General features: G+C 53.4%; 1 protein-coding gene, 1 long non-coding RNA gene and 1 other non-coding gene across 4 annotated transcripts; 2 read left to right on the top strand and 1 right to left on the bottom strand.

Annotated features, from left to right (window-relative positions):
* Positions 1–6,506: 6,506 nt before the first annotated feature.
* On the top strand, positions 6,507–6,586 carry TRNAQ-UUG (transfer RNA glutamine (anticodon UUG)). Its single transcript is given in 2 exon segments — positions 6,507–6,543; positions 6,552–6,586. It is a non-coding gene; the product is annotated as a tRNA-Gln (tRNA).
* Positions 6,587–8,259: 1,673 nt separating this feature from the next.
* Positions 8,260–9,466, top strand: LOC139179748 (uncharacterized). The gene is made up of 4 exons (XR_011564093.1): positions 8,260–8,415; positions 8,722–8,816; positions 9,049–9,169; positions 9,255–9,466. It is a non-coding gene; the product is annotated as an uncharacterized lncRNA (long non-coding RNA).
* ABHD11 (abhydrolase domain containing 11) lies at positions 9,421–11,913 on the bottom strand. 2 transcript variants are annotated; one of them, XM_019988312.2, is made up of 6 exons: positions 11,704–11,902; positions 11,394–11,529; positions 10,538–10,711; positions 10,220–10,390; positions 9,939–10,120; positions 9,421–9,710 (listed from the first exon to the last, which is right to left on the bottom strand). In XM_019988312.2, exons 1-6 carry the CDS (start codon positions 11,817–11,819, stop codon positions 9,578–9,580), a joined length of 912 nt encoding a protein of 303 aa, XP_019843871.2. In that variant the 5' UTR covers positions 11,820–11,902; the 3' UTR covers positions 9,421–9,577. The 2 variants fall into 2 exon arrangements, with proteins under 2 accessions (XP_019843871.2, XP_019843872.2); XM_019988313.2 differs by lacking the exon at positions 10,538–10,711 and having other exon boundaries at positions 11,704–11,913.
* Positions 11,914–13,823: the final 1,910 nt, after the last annotated feature.

Here is a 13,823-nt window from a genome sequence, read left to right as displayed (position 1 = left end):
CGGCCTTCCCCCCAGTATCTCATCCAGACTCAGGCTCAGGAGGATTTCCTCTTTCCCCAGGATTTCTCGGTTCACAGTCTGATGCTGAGTGACCACCTCCTTTAGTTTCTACTCTCAGCAAGATTGCAGGAACCCCTCCATTTGGGGGGAAGGAGATCTAGGTTATTGCCTCATCTCGTTCTCCTTCCCCTGTATTCCCAACCCTGCATCCCAGCCCCGAGCCTGAGAGCTTATTTCCTGTCTAGAAGCTGAGGGTAGCTAAGCAGGGGCCCAGCTCCACTGGACTAATGGGAAGATCTTCGCAGCGCTGGAGAGGGATGGTGGCTGGGGGTTAGTCAGTAGCAGATGCTCCTTTCCGGGTTCCTGCCAGCCTCTTGTTGAGCAACAGCCACTTGCACACCCCCAGCTGCCCCCTCCGTGCCCTGGCCCAGACGCTCTTGACCTGGAGCCAAGCATTCCCCCTTCCCCTCCCCGGGGGCTGCCAAAGGTGTTGCTCTGGAGTTGAGCCAGCCCCCTGCTGCACAGTGTGTCAGAGCCTGGCACTTCTCCCAGACTGTGGGCTCAGGTTAGCTGCCTGGCAGACGGGCTGGAGGCACTGTTCCAGCCATCCCTCCTTCCCTGGAAAGTCCGGCCCAAGGCTAGCTCAGATGTAGCCTGGCCTGAGAGACAGCCACACCCCTTCCACTTGTCCAGACCTCAATCTTGAGTAACCCACACAGCAAGTGCTGGTGGTGCCCTGTTTGACAGATGCAAGACCGGGACTCATCTACTAGGGGGCTTGCCCAGGGTTCCAGGGGACAGGTGGCAGGGAGAGTGCTGATTCCTGGTCCAGAGTGTTTTCCTGTGTGCAGGGTGACTCAGTGGGGTGAGTCATGGGTGCAGCCCCGGAGCTCGTTGTCTGGCCCTGTGGGGAAGAGGACAGGAAGGGGAGACACAGCTCCTGCCCTCAGAGAGTCCTGGTACCATGTCAAGCATCCCTTATTGAGATGCATATTAAATGGTAGCGTGAAAAATTAATAAAGAATGAATGTGTGCCCTTCACCTTAAACTACCTTTCTGATACAGGTCTTACGCTCATTCATTCATTCATCGAACATTAGCTGGGAATGCATGTTCTGGGGCCACTGTTCTGCTCTTAAGGTGCTCCTGGGTTGTGGGAGGGACATGATTTCAGTGTGTAAGGGATTCAGGGTGGCTTCCCAGAGACAGTGATGTTCAAGCTGGATGTTGAAGGAGTGGTGTGCAGCAGGCAGTGCTGCAGGCTTTCTGGACAGAAGGAGCATGCCCAGACACTGGGGGTGGGAGTGGGGAGCAACCAGAGAACCTCAGGAACCTGCTGTGATGCTCAGGCACAGGAGTGGGAAGCAACCAGAGAACCTCAGGAACCTGCTGTGATGCTCAGGCACAGGGGTAAGCGTGGGTGGGAGATAACACCAGTGAGAGAGGCCTTGAATGTTAAACTTCATCATGCAGACAAGGTTGGAAGGCAATCAAAGGTCCAACTTTCACTCCCTTAATCAAAAAGTATTCATTGAGCATATACTGTGCTGTGCTAAGTTGCTTCAGTCGTGTCCAACTCTTTCCAACCCTATGGACTGAAGCCCGCTGGGCACCTCTGTCCGTGGGATTCTCCAGGCAAGTATACTGGAGTGGGTTGCCATGCCCTCCTCCAGGGGATCTTCTCTAGCCAAGGATCAAACCTGTGTCTTTTAACATCTCCTGCATTGACAGGTAGATTCTTTACCACTAGCGCCATCTGGGAAGCCCTGAGCGACTGACACTGTCACTGAGCATCTACTATGTACTGGTTATTCTAGATGTTGGACACGTGACAGACAAAAGTCCTTGTGCTCATGGGGTTCTGGGAGAGGAAAGAGATGATAAATAAACAACATATATAATGGTGATAATAAGTTATGGAGAAGATAAAGTAGGACAGAAGGGTTAGGGTGCTGGCTTTGAGGGAGGGAGCCACATCGATCTCTGGGGGAAGAGCATTCTGGCGAGGAAGCATCAGGTGCAATGGCCAGGAGCAGGAGTATGCCTGGCATATGAGAGAGACAGTAAGGAGGTGAGGATGCCTGGAACGTGGTAGGTGAGGAAGAGCTCCAAGGAGGTGGTATCAGAGTAGATGGAGGGGCCTTGAAAGGGACTGTGTCCCTTGACTTTGCCTCTGAGAGGGATGGGAGCCCCCAGAGGGTTTTGAGCAGAGGACCTGATCCATCTTGGACTTCAGCAGGATCGCTCTGATTGCTGGGTGGAGAATGGATGGAAGAGGACATAGGAGGAAGCAGGGATGTATTTAGGAAGTGATTGCTATTGTGTGTGTGGCTGGGACAAAGGTGATGGCAGTGGTGGTGATGAGAAGTGGTCACATCCTGGAAACATTTTTAAAAATTTATTTAGCTTTACTTATTGGCTGCATCTTGTGGCTTGTGGGACTTAAGATCCCTGACCAGGAATTGAAACCAGGCTATGGTAGTGAAAGGGTTGAGTCCTAACCACTGGACCTCCAGGGAATTCCCCTGGATACTTTTTTTTTTTGCCTGCACCACGAAGCTTGTGGGATCTTAGTATTTATCCTGACTACAGCACTTATTGTACTGTTTGGATATAGTGTGTGTTAGGTGTCTGTCCCCTCGTTGGATGGGGACACCTAAAGGAAAGGAGGGGTTTCCCAGGGGGTGCTAGTGGTAAAGAACCTGCCTGCCAATGCAGGAGATATGAGACTCGGGTTTGATCCCTGGGTTGGAAAGATCCGCTGGAGGAGGGTATGGCAACCCACTCCAGGATTCTTGCCTGGAGAATCCCATGGACAGAGGAGCCTGGTCGGCTACAGTCCGTGGGGTCACAAAGAGTGGGACACGACTGTGCAATTCAGCAGCACAAGGGAAGGAACTGGGTCAGGCTCCTGTTGATTCCCCAGGAATGGCACAGAAAGTGTGTTTGCGGAGTAAGCGATAAACATTGGCACGTGTGGATGAGCTGTGTTCCTGTAAAGGAGCAGGGACAGGTTGGGCATCTGGAAGCCCTCTAAGCCCAGGCACAGTTTGGGGTTTCCATTTTACAGGCTGGGAGGGAGCAGGTGGCGGTCCTTGCCCACCAGATGGCTGATATTGGCAACTGCTGCCACCTGCTGGGCAAAGCCAGTGTTGCCTCGGCCATGCCCTTGCCTTGGAGCACCTGTGTGCCCAGGTTGGGATGAAGACAATCATCACCTGTCCTCCAGACTGGTGGGAGAGACACCCTGACCATAACAAGACAATGATGGGGAAGTCTAGGGGCTGTTGGGGTCAGGAGGAGGAATGGAGGCAGTTTATATAGGATTTGGGAGCAGAACTGTTCTTGGGGCCAACTTGTGGGGGCTGCAGAGCAGGAAGAGGCAGCTGACCCAGGCTCCATGGCTGGGGGAAGTGTGTGTGTGTGTGTGTGTGTGTGGTCAATGTTCTCCATTGTGGCTTTTCTGCTGCTTTCTGGCAGGATTTCTCCTTCTTTCTCCTCTCCTGGGTAGTCTGGCCCCGGCCCATTGTTGTACAAAGTGCTGGCCATTGTGTAAGCCTCACCCTTACTGTGACCCTATCAGGGACGCCCTCCTTAGTTTCAATTCACAGACGAGACGATGAGGCTCAGAGAGGTAAACGCACAGCAGGCATTGAGGGTTAGGTGACATGGTTTCTAAGCCACCTAGCCCTTGCAAACCCAAGCTGTTTTGACCACCAAGCCTGGCCCTGCCCAGCAGGCAGCTCTCCTTCTTCTTCCAAGCTCCAGACTCCCAGCCCACCGTCAACCTGTAACCATCTTCCAGTTCAGTCTTGAGGCTTGGGCTCAGCCATGCTGGGGGTGCAGTGGAGGAGGGAGACTCAGGGAGTAGGCAGCTGGGGAAGGAGTCTCACTGCTCAGCACGTGATACTGGAGGTAGGGTGGGTGATGGAATTGACAATATGCTTGAATACATTGCCCTCCTTTTCCCAACAAGATATTTTTAAAAAAGGAATTTGGCCCACTATTCTAATTAAAACATTTAGGGATGCAGATGAAACACGTAACTCCCTGGTTATGATATTTAGTGAAAACATTTCATATTTAAAGTTATTTTTTTTCAAATTGTAAGATTTTAAAGCACATATTTTTAAGAATAACTTTATTTCAAAGGCAATTCTTTTCCATGCTCACGGTTTGTGAAAGTTGATGTAAACCCTTCACTTGCATTTGTGCTGCTCATTGGCATCTGCCATGAGCCATACCCAGCCCCTCGTTTGACTTCCCCCATACAGTTTTCTCGAATGTATCATCTTCACTTGTGTGTGGAAATACAGACCTTTTGAATTCATAAATGATGCTGTTGCTGGAAAAATTATTATTCCAAGTCATGAGAATGGCTATTTTTCATCTAAGTGATAGGTTAATATTTGCAGTTTCCCTAGGGTCCATGGACAGAGGAGCCTGGTGGGCTGCAGTCCATGGGGTCTCGAAGAGTTGGACACAACTGAGCGACTTCACTTTCACTTTTCACTTTCATGCATTGGAGAAGGAAATGGCAACCCACTCCAGTGTTCTTGCCTGGAGAATCCCAGGGACAGAGGAGCCTAGTGGGCTGCTGTCTATGGGGTCGCACTGAGTCGGACACGACTGAAGTGACTTAGCAGCAGCAGCAGGGTAGCACAGAATTACATAAACTAGCAGTCTCCTAGTCTTTTCTTATTCTCCTTCTCTTTCTTCACAGAACTTCTTACCATCTGGTGTACTTTTTTGTTTATCATCTGTCTCCCTTCACTAGAACGTGAGCTCGGGAGGCCAGGGAACTTTGTCTGTCTTCCTGCTTTCCATCACCGGGAAACAGCCTGAAGCAATAGTAGGTGCTCAGTAAATACCTGTGGAATGAATGAATATAAGGCTCTTAGAGGGCCTTCCCTGGTGGTCCAGTGGTTAGGTCTTGTCTTCCAGTGCAGTGGGCGTGGGTTTTATCCCTGGTTAGGGAACTAAGATCCCACATATAGTGAAGCACCACCTCCCCCCCCCCACCCCGGAAAAAAAATCTCTTAGAAATGTCTGATAGCCCAATGGCAGCCAGGGCCATGTATGCAGATAGGATTGGGGTGGGGTGAGAAGGCAGCTCTGCTGGACCCAACCCCTTGAAAGGAGGGCATTTAAGTCAGGGGCAGCCTGTTGTCTCAGGGGATTACCTATATATAGGATTAGCTACATACATTGAACAAATTACAAGAATGTATTGAAGACAACTGGGGAAAAGGGAGTAAAAATCTGGAAAGGGGGAAAGCTATGATGAACCCAGTGCCACTGGACTGGAACGTAATGTCTGAATGACCACTATCTTTCAATACCTGGAAGTTGTATTTGTTTGGGTTTTCGGAGAACCAAAACCAATATGATAAATATAGAGAAAGAAATTTTATTATGAGGAATTGACTCATGCCATTATGGAGGCTGAGAAGTCTCACAGTCTGCTGTCTGCAAGCTGGAGACTTGGAAAGCGGGGTGCTGGAGTTCCAGACTGAGAAAAAAGGCCTGAGAAGGGGCAGTGCCCTGGTGGTGCAAGTACCAGCCCAAGGGCAGGAGAAGACCAAGATCTCAGCTCAACAGGCTGGAAGAGAGAATTTAGCCTTTCCTCTGGCTTTTTGTTCTATTCAGGCCCTCAATGGGTTGGATGATTCCTGTCCATCTTGGGGAGGGCCACCGTTTTATTCAGGCCACCAAGTCAAATGCTAATCTCTTCTGGAAACACCCTCACTGACACACCCGGAAGTAATGTTTAACCAGATAACTGGGCATCCAGTGACTCAGTCCTAAGTTGACACACAAAATTAACTCTCACACAGATGAAGGAACAGAGGTATAAATGTGCATGTTTATGTGTGTATGGAGAATGTGAGTCTACTGAGTGGGCCTGGCAGGAGACGTTACCTTAACTGCATTGAGCACAACTAACACCCACATCTTGGTTTCTAAATACTATTCACCACCAAAAAGAAATAGGTATTCTTGCCAAAATGGATAATTCTAGGGCTGGGGGCAGGGAAAAATAAGGTGAACCTGGAATATCTTCTTGAGCCAGAAAGAATGGAAGATTCCAAAGAAGGATGTGACACATTAAAATGAAGAGGTCAGTAAGGGGTACCCACTGACCAGTTCTGGACAATATGAGCATCAAAATAAATGATAAGAATGTGTTATAGCCTACTGAATATATTAGAATATCACAAGTCCACCTGACATAAGTAAAATGAATAAATGGGGTGAAGTAAAAGTTCTTCTTTATATTAATAATAGAAGGCCAACTAATAAATGCGGAAGAAATTATTAAACTGGAAAACTCCATTTGCAAGCCATTGTATTAATTCAGACAAGATACATCAATGGATGCTGAAACCTATGATCATAAAATACCTCATTTTCTCAATACTAATTATGATCAAATGATCAATATTACCAGCACCACCAGTCATGGTTCCAAATGATACTGGATGTAAGAACACAGCATCGGGAATTCCCTGGTGGTCCAGTGGTTAGGACTTGGCACTTTGGCGCTTTCACTGCCATGGCTTGGGTTCAATCCCCGTTCAGGGAACTAAGATCCCACAGGCTCCGCGGTGCAGCAAAACAAAAAAACCCACAGCATCTTTTTTTTGTGATATTTCTGCCCAAAATGTGTAACAGTTGTTTAAATGTGCGGGAGGAACGAAGAAACCCATATCAAAGAACAGGCCAGTCTACAAAATAACTTCCCTGTAATCTTCAAACATGCCAAGGTCAAAATTCAAAGAAAGGTTGCAAAGTTGTTCTAGATTGAGGGAGAGAGATGTGACAACTGGGAGCAAGGGTTTTACACTTTTTTTTTTTTTTTACCCTAAACGGAATTTTTTTTGGGGGGGGGGGGGCATTACAGTTTGAAATTGTTTCAAAGAAAAAAGTTAAAATAAACGTCATGAATTTTAGCCTGGCATGAATGTTAGCCCTTCTGGCTGACTCCGGCTGGCCTTCAGGACTCATTTTCAGACAAGCTCCTGTGGAATCCCCATGACTGGATGTGAGGGCCCTCTGTGCTCCCCCTGTGCCTGGGCTCTCTAACACCCTTCTCTGATAATACCCAGAGTTCCGAGAGCAGGGGTCCTGTCTGGATCATGACAGAGTAGCCTCCTCCGGAAATACACTGAATGCAAACTTCCACAAAAGGGGTGTTTAGGGGTACAGCTCAGTTCTACCTCTTCACTGGGGTTCAGTCAAAGAAACTGGGATGTCTGGCTGTTGGAGGTGCACCTGGCTGAGTGGGACCCACGGACCATCAGGAGTCATGTCTGCAGGGAGCTTCCTAGTGGGGATCTTGGAAGAAGGATATACTGTTTAGAGCAGGACCGAGGGTCTAATGTCCAAGGTGGACATGTGCTGCAGAGGTCTCTCAAAGGGGAAGCCCTTTTATATCTTTGATGTCACCTGGGCACTCAGCGGTTGCAGCTAGGAAGGTGTGGGATACTGAGATTCCGAGACCTCCCCCTCCCCACCCACGCTCCAGGATCAGAATGTGGGGAGTATTCGGGGGATAATGAGCAATAATGTAGGAATACTGGAGGATATTTCTAGGGAGGATGGATGTTCAAGATGTTAGAATTTTTTTTTTTGCTATGCAACTTGTGGGATTTTAGTTCTCTGACAAGAGATTGAACCTAAGCCCCTGGCAGTGAGAGCATGGAGCCCTAACCACTAGACTGCCTGGGAATCCCCAAATGGGAACTGTTTTTGCTAAGATGTTAGGAGAAGTTTGCCTAGTTAGACCTATTTCCCTTCTGGTTCTGGTTATATGGATGATGCCGTTCATTCAGGGTTCCAGGATGCCAGCTCTGCAGGATAGGGGGGTGGGGCACCAGTCTCAGCACTGGAGCCAGCTGGGCTCTGTCCCTCCTTTCTCATCTGGCTTCCCAGGTGGCTCAGTGGTGAAGAATCTGCCTGTCAATGAAGGAGCTGCAGGAGACGTGGGTTTGATCCCCGGATCAGGAAGATCCCCTGGAGGAGGAAATGGCAACCCACTCCATTATTCTTCCCTGGAGAATCCCATGGACAGAGGAGCCTGGGTGCTGCAGTCCACAGGGTCACAGAGTCTGACAGGACTTAAGTCACTGAGCACAGGCTCTCACGCTCCTTTCTCATTTCCTGATATGAGTGGAGCGCCCCCTTGAGGTGCAGGGCACGAATGACTGGGCAAGGAAGGGGCTGAGAAAACTGGGTCTGGCCAGAGGGTTCCAGGAGGGGAGACAAGGGCACGGCCAGCCGGCCGGGGGTGGGGCCTGACAGGGAGTGCCCGGACAGGAAGCAAGGGCAAAGGGCCATGTCCTCCGCCTGCCCCACCCCGCTGACAAGAGTCCCAGTCGCCAGGCCACCCTCTCAGTCTGGGGCCCTCGAGGGGTAAGTTGTCCTTCGGAAGCCACTTCGCCCCTTTCGTGGGGATCGGATAAGAATGCCTTTCCTCCCTGGGGGTCCAAACACCCAGCCCCTCTGCTCCCTGTTAGGTGGAAAGAGGGGGGCCACACCTACTATCCCCTCAGCAGGAAGCAGAGACTAGGGCACTGGCAGGCAGGTGCAAAGTGTCTCAGACCCTTCCCCTCCTGACATCGGCATCAGGATCAAGGTCAGGGCGGAAGGGCCACGTGGGGCACCTCATCCAGGCAAGACCCAGAAACCCCTGTTCCCTCCTCTGTCGCCCGACTGCAGAGCCAGGAATCCCAAGCAGCTGGAGCACTGGGGGACACCCAGACAGAGCCTTCGCTGGACCAGGTCCTCCGGGAGCGAGATGACGCTATCGCCAAGTGAGAGGCAGCTGCTTGCGGGGGTTGGGAGGGCGGTGGATGGCTCCCCATCGAGGCTCTGTCCTGCCAGGAGGGGAAGCGGGGAAGTCGGGCATTCCTGGGAGGAAAGCTGCATAGATACTTGTACGAATACTGTCCCAAGGCAGGGGGCTGTGGCCACACTGGTCCACCCCCAGGGCCCAGAATCATGTCTGCAGGGCCTGAGCCTCAGGCTGCTCTCTGCCCCCATCAGGAAGCGGGCCGTGGAGGCTGAGCTGGACACCTGCAGAGCCAAGCTGCGTGCTGTGGAGGCCCAACTGCTGGAAGTTCTGGAGGAGAAGCTGAGACTGAGGCAGGAGGTGGAGGCCTGGGAGGTAAGGTGGGTGTGCCGGCCGGGCCTGGGAGGCAGGGCCAGACAAGCACAGGCCTGGCCCCTGACCCTGCTCTCCTGGCCCCCAGGAGGACATGCAATGGCTGGTGAGGCAGCAGGTTGAGAGTCAGCTGCAGAGAGAGTCCCGGGGCGCTCCAGGAGCCCCCGCGGACCCTGGAACTGCCAGGACCCCCTGGATCCGATTCCCCCTGAGTCGGTGGGGACGCTGGCGGTGAGAAAGCTCAGCCCAAGACCTTGGGAGGAGTGTCTTTATTCATTAAAGTTTGAGGTCTGACCCCTTCTGAATCCTCATGCCCTTGGAGTGCCCACCTGAGTGCTTCTGTACAGAAACAAGGAGCAGGATACAGAGCCTTGACGCCTGGGGTTTCACGTCCCCTCTGGCCAGCAACCCTTAGGCCAGGAAGCTTTGGACTGCCGCCATGAAGTCCTGTGGGCGGTCGCTATGGACCCAGTGGCCAGCGTTCGGCACAGTCTGCATCTGGGCCCGAGGAAACAGCCGCCTAATCTCAGGGTAGTGGCTGGGACTGAACACCAGAGAGAAGGCAGCCGAGAAGGGATGACAGGAGGAAAGTGGAGAGAGAAGGAGGGACACAGAGGCCAAGCGGGGAAAGAGGGAGAACCACGTGAGTCTATGTGCCCAGTGGTGTTTCCGGTTTTCAGGCACCCCTTACCCACACCCCAGCCCTCCCCAAGGCAGGCTGAGGGGCTCGGTAAGTCGGGTATGCCCGTCCCTACCACCCAGCCTGGCTTACAGCAGGAATTGAGAGTTTCCACCCCGGAGGAAGAGGGTTGGCCCAGAGTAGGTTTCTTGTCGTGCGGGGAAGTCCAAGATCTTGTCCAAGTGCTGGGCCAAGGCGTCCAAGTTCAGCCTCCACACGAAGCGCCCGTCCACCTCCACCAGGTTGGTGAGCAGCAACTGCCGAATGCTCGCGCTCTGTGGGGGTCCCGCAGTTGCGGGGTGGGAGGTTCTGTGTGAGGCCTGGGGCTGCCACTCTTCCTCTGCCCACACCACGCAGGGGCTTGCGTGCATTACCTGGATAACAGAGCGGAGCCTTTCATCAGCCAGTTTTCGGGCGCCGGAAAGGGACGCCTCATTCGCCATGTCCACGGCCCTCATGGCTGCAATGTAGTTTGGAAAGTTCGAGCTGGATGTGGTCTCCACTTGGCTGATGTCCACGGCAATCAGGCGCTCCACCAGCTCTGGCTGCGGGAGAGAAGCAGACTGGGTACCTTAGGGCAGGTTCCTGGATCTGGAACTCGGCCATCCAAGGCTCGCTGGAGTTCCAGGCTGCCTGCTGAGCGCTCAGGGTCGACAACAGATAGGAGGAAGCCCTGGAGAGAGACGGCTCACCCTCTGAAGTGCCAGCAGCATGGCGGTCCTGCCTCCCATGCTGTGGCCAATGAGGACGCAGGGCACCAGGCCCAGGTGGGGTAGGAGGTCTTGCAGATCCTTGCTCATGGCCTCGTAGCTCATGTCTGGGCTGTGGGAGCTCTCACCATGGTTCCGAGCATCCACTGTCAGCACCTGGGGAAGCGGGAGGTGGGGAGCAGCGCTAGCATCCAGTCAGGGCAGAGCCAAAAGCCTGGCAGATCTGCAGGCTGAGGGAGGTGGAGAGCCCGGGGTGGGGGAGATCCAGAAGGGGGAAAGGGCCCGGATGGTGAGAAGACCCCCGTTCTCAGACCTTGGTGGCCCAGATGAAGAACCGGAGCCACTGTGCCAGAAGGCCCAAGGAGTGTGACCACATCTCCAGACATTTGGCCTAGCTGGCTGGCAGCTACAGAGAAAGCAGACAGCAAGAACTGGCAACAGCTGGAGCACAGCAGGGCGGGCAGCTGCAGGAGGTGGAAAGCCCGTCATCCCCTGGTGAACAAGCAGGGTCTGGCCCCCTTAGCGGGCAGGATGTTGGTGCCTAGGTATCTGAGAGCAGAGGCTAAGTCAGGGTGGATCACACAGACGGAGATCTATAATACGAATGAAGGACTGGGTGGGTGAAAGCACCAGGGAATGAATGGGGTTCGTCGTGGGCCTGGGTCTGCCCTGGGGCCTCCAACCTCAGAAGGTCAATCTCTTCTTTGATTTCTTATCAGAGAGACCCGCCGCTCCCAAGCGTTAGGGACAGAGAAGCTGGCCACACCTCGGCCTCCTCTAGGGCCCCGCCCACCCAGACCCCACCTCCCTCAGGGCCCCGCCGACTCCAGAAGCTCACCCTCCGGCCTGTCTGCTGAGCCAGGGTCTTGGCGACGAAGTTAAAGTTGGTTTTGCTGCCGAAGAGCCCATGCAGAAAGACAAGGGCGGGGCTAGCTGCCTCGCCGTCCAGAAGCTTGTAGGAAAGCCGCACCGGTCTGGCGGGAGGAACGAGGGTGGGAGAAGTGTCTGAGCCAGCAGGGGAAGCGAGTGGCCTGGGAGAGGGAGGGCCCAAGCGGAGGAAGCGGAGCCAACTGGGACAAACTCGGGGGGGCGGGGGGTCGCGGGGGGAGGAGCGAGGGACGGCCTCCCAGCGGACGCCCTTGACTGACCTCGGCTCGGTGCCGCCTTGACTGCTGCTGGGTGCGATAGGCAGTCTGGAGAAGCTCGAATTGGAGAGGCCGATCCCCCTATAGGGGGCCGTCCAAGCACGCGTCCAGCGGAGCATCTCCAGGATCTGCTACCCGGCGCGCACCTCGTGCTGTCCCCTTGGCTCCGCCTCGCTCAGGGCCTCGCCCAATTCCGGCCGGAGCTCCGGCTTCTCCCCGCCCCCTAGCGCGGAGCGCCCCGCCTTCGCTCACGTCTCCTTACGTAATCCCGGAAACATGTCTCTCTTCTAGGCTCCGCCCCTTTCGCCCGTACGTAACCCTGCGGGTGCCACGCCCACAGGCGAGAGCCCCGCCCCTGGCCACGCTCCGGGCGGAGCCACCCAACACCCTGACCCCGCCACGCTGAGCTCCCTCTCGGCTCCTCCCAAGTGGAGAACCTATGCCGGGAATCAGAGCTTTCGTTTTGGAGTCTGGTCTCGGTCGCTCAGGATGTAGTCACGGGGTTTGGGCTTGAACTCTGGTCGCGGGGCAGATCCTTGGCAATCCGCTGAAGTCCGGCCTGGCCCTGCTGCGGCCTGCTCCTCTGCCCTCTAGCGCCGGCTTGGGTAGATGCGGTATTTTCTGTGCGGCGGGCGGCGGCCGGAGTGGCTCCCCTCGCCGAGACGCCAGCTTGGAGGCGCCGTGCTCCACTGCCGCGGGCCCAGGCAGGCCGGAAGGAGCAGAACAACTCTCACTAATCTTGAAGTCGACTCTAGAAGGAGCTCGGAGAGACTCTGGAGGTCGTCTCCAACCTTCCCGCCTCCCCGCCCTTTACAGATGGGGAAACCGAGGCAAATAACTTTTACAAGCAGTAGAACCGGAATCTCTGGTCTTCGAGTCAAGGTGGGAGGCCAGTTGTTTGTACTAGAGAGGGCATTTGCTTAGTGCACTGAGCTGTATTGGGTTCAGCTGTGCTCACCACGCCCCCCATTTATCAGCAGAGAAATAATAAATAATCCTCCCACCCGCTCAGCACATCGTGCAGGGATGTCACCCCCTTTTTGGAACCCTGACGGGCTGCCATGTTCTCTTCCTTGTCTGGGCTAATGTGGCAGTGGCGACGTCTCAGGTCTCAGCTGGCTTCCGCAGCAGTAGAGCCTTCAGCAGTTACAAGAGTAGCTGCTCTTTCTAAGGCATTCTTCTGCTCAGAAACCATCAGGGGAGGGACTTCCTTGGTGGGCCAGTGGCTAAGACTGTGCTCCCAATGCAGAGGCCTGGGTTTGACACCTGGTTAGGGAACATGCTGCAACAAAGATTCTGCATGGGCTTCCCTGGTGGCTCAGTGGTGGAGAATCTCTGCCTGCGATGCAATAGATGCCAGTCTTATCCCTGGTCTGGGAAGATCCCACATTTTACGGAGTAACTGGTCCCCTGCGCTGTAACTATTGAGCCTGTGTCCTAGAGCCCAGGAGCTGCAACAAGAGAAGCCACCACAATGAGAAGCCCTTGAATTGCAACAAAGTGTAGCCCCCACTCGCTGCAACTAGAGAAAAGCCCGTGCAACAACGAAGACCCAGCACAGCCAAAAACAAGCAAATGAAATTATATATATATATATATGATCCTGCATGCTGAAACGAGGATTAAAGATCCTGCATGCTAAGACCAAAGACAGCCAAACAAATAAAATAGCTTATCTGTTTAAAAACAAACAAACATCAAGGGGAATTCCCTGGTGGTCCAGTGGTTAGGACTCTGCGTTCTCACTGGTGAGGGTCCTGAGTCAATTTCTGTTGGGGAACTAAGATCCTATAAGGCATGTGGTGCAGACCAACCAGGCACCCCTAAAGACTACACTACACACCTCCCTTCAGGTCCTTACCCTGAAGGAGGAAACAGACAGAACAGGCTCCATCTTGAAAGCAGGACTTCATCTTGGGCCGGGCTGTGGACTTTGAGCTCTACGCCCAGTATCTATGGAAATGACATACCAACTGGAAAACCAGGCACCCCGGATGGAAGAACCCCAGGGCTCATACCTAGACTCTCCATTGCCTAAAAGAATACCCTAATTATCTGTGTAACCAAATAGAATCATAAGTTCTATTATGCTTATTGGGGTATGACCACAGGCCTATTGATAA

The sequence above is a fragment of the Bos indicus genome, chromosome 25, assembly GCF_029378745.1.
Source record: "Bos indicus isolate NIAB-ARS_2022 breed Sahiwal x Tharparkar chromosome 25, NIAB-ARS_B.indTharparkar_mat_pri_1.0, whole genome shotgun sequence".
NCBI classification, from domain to species: Eukaryota; Metazoa; Chordata; class Mammalia; order Artiodactyla; family Bovidae; genus Bos; species Bos indicus.
Note: the sequence above shows the minus strand (reverse complement) of the source record. Positions and strands in the feature narration are given on the sequence as shown.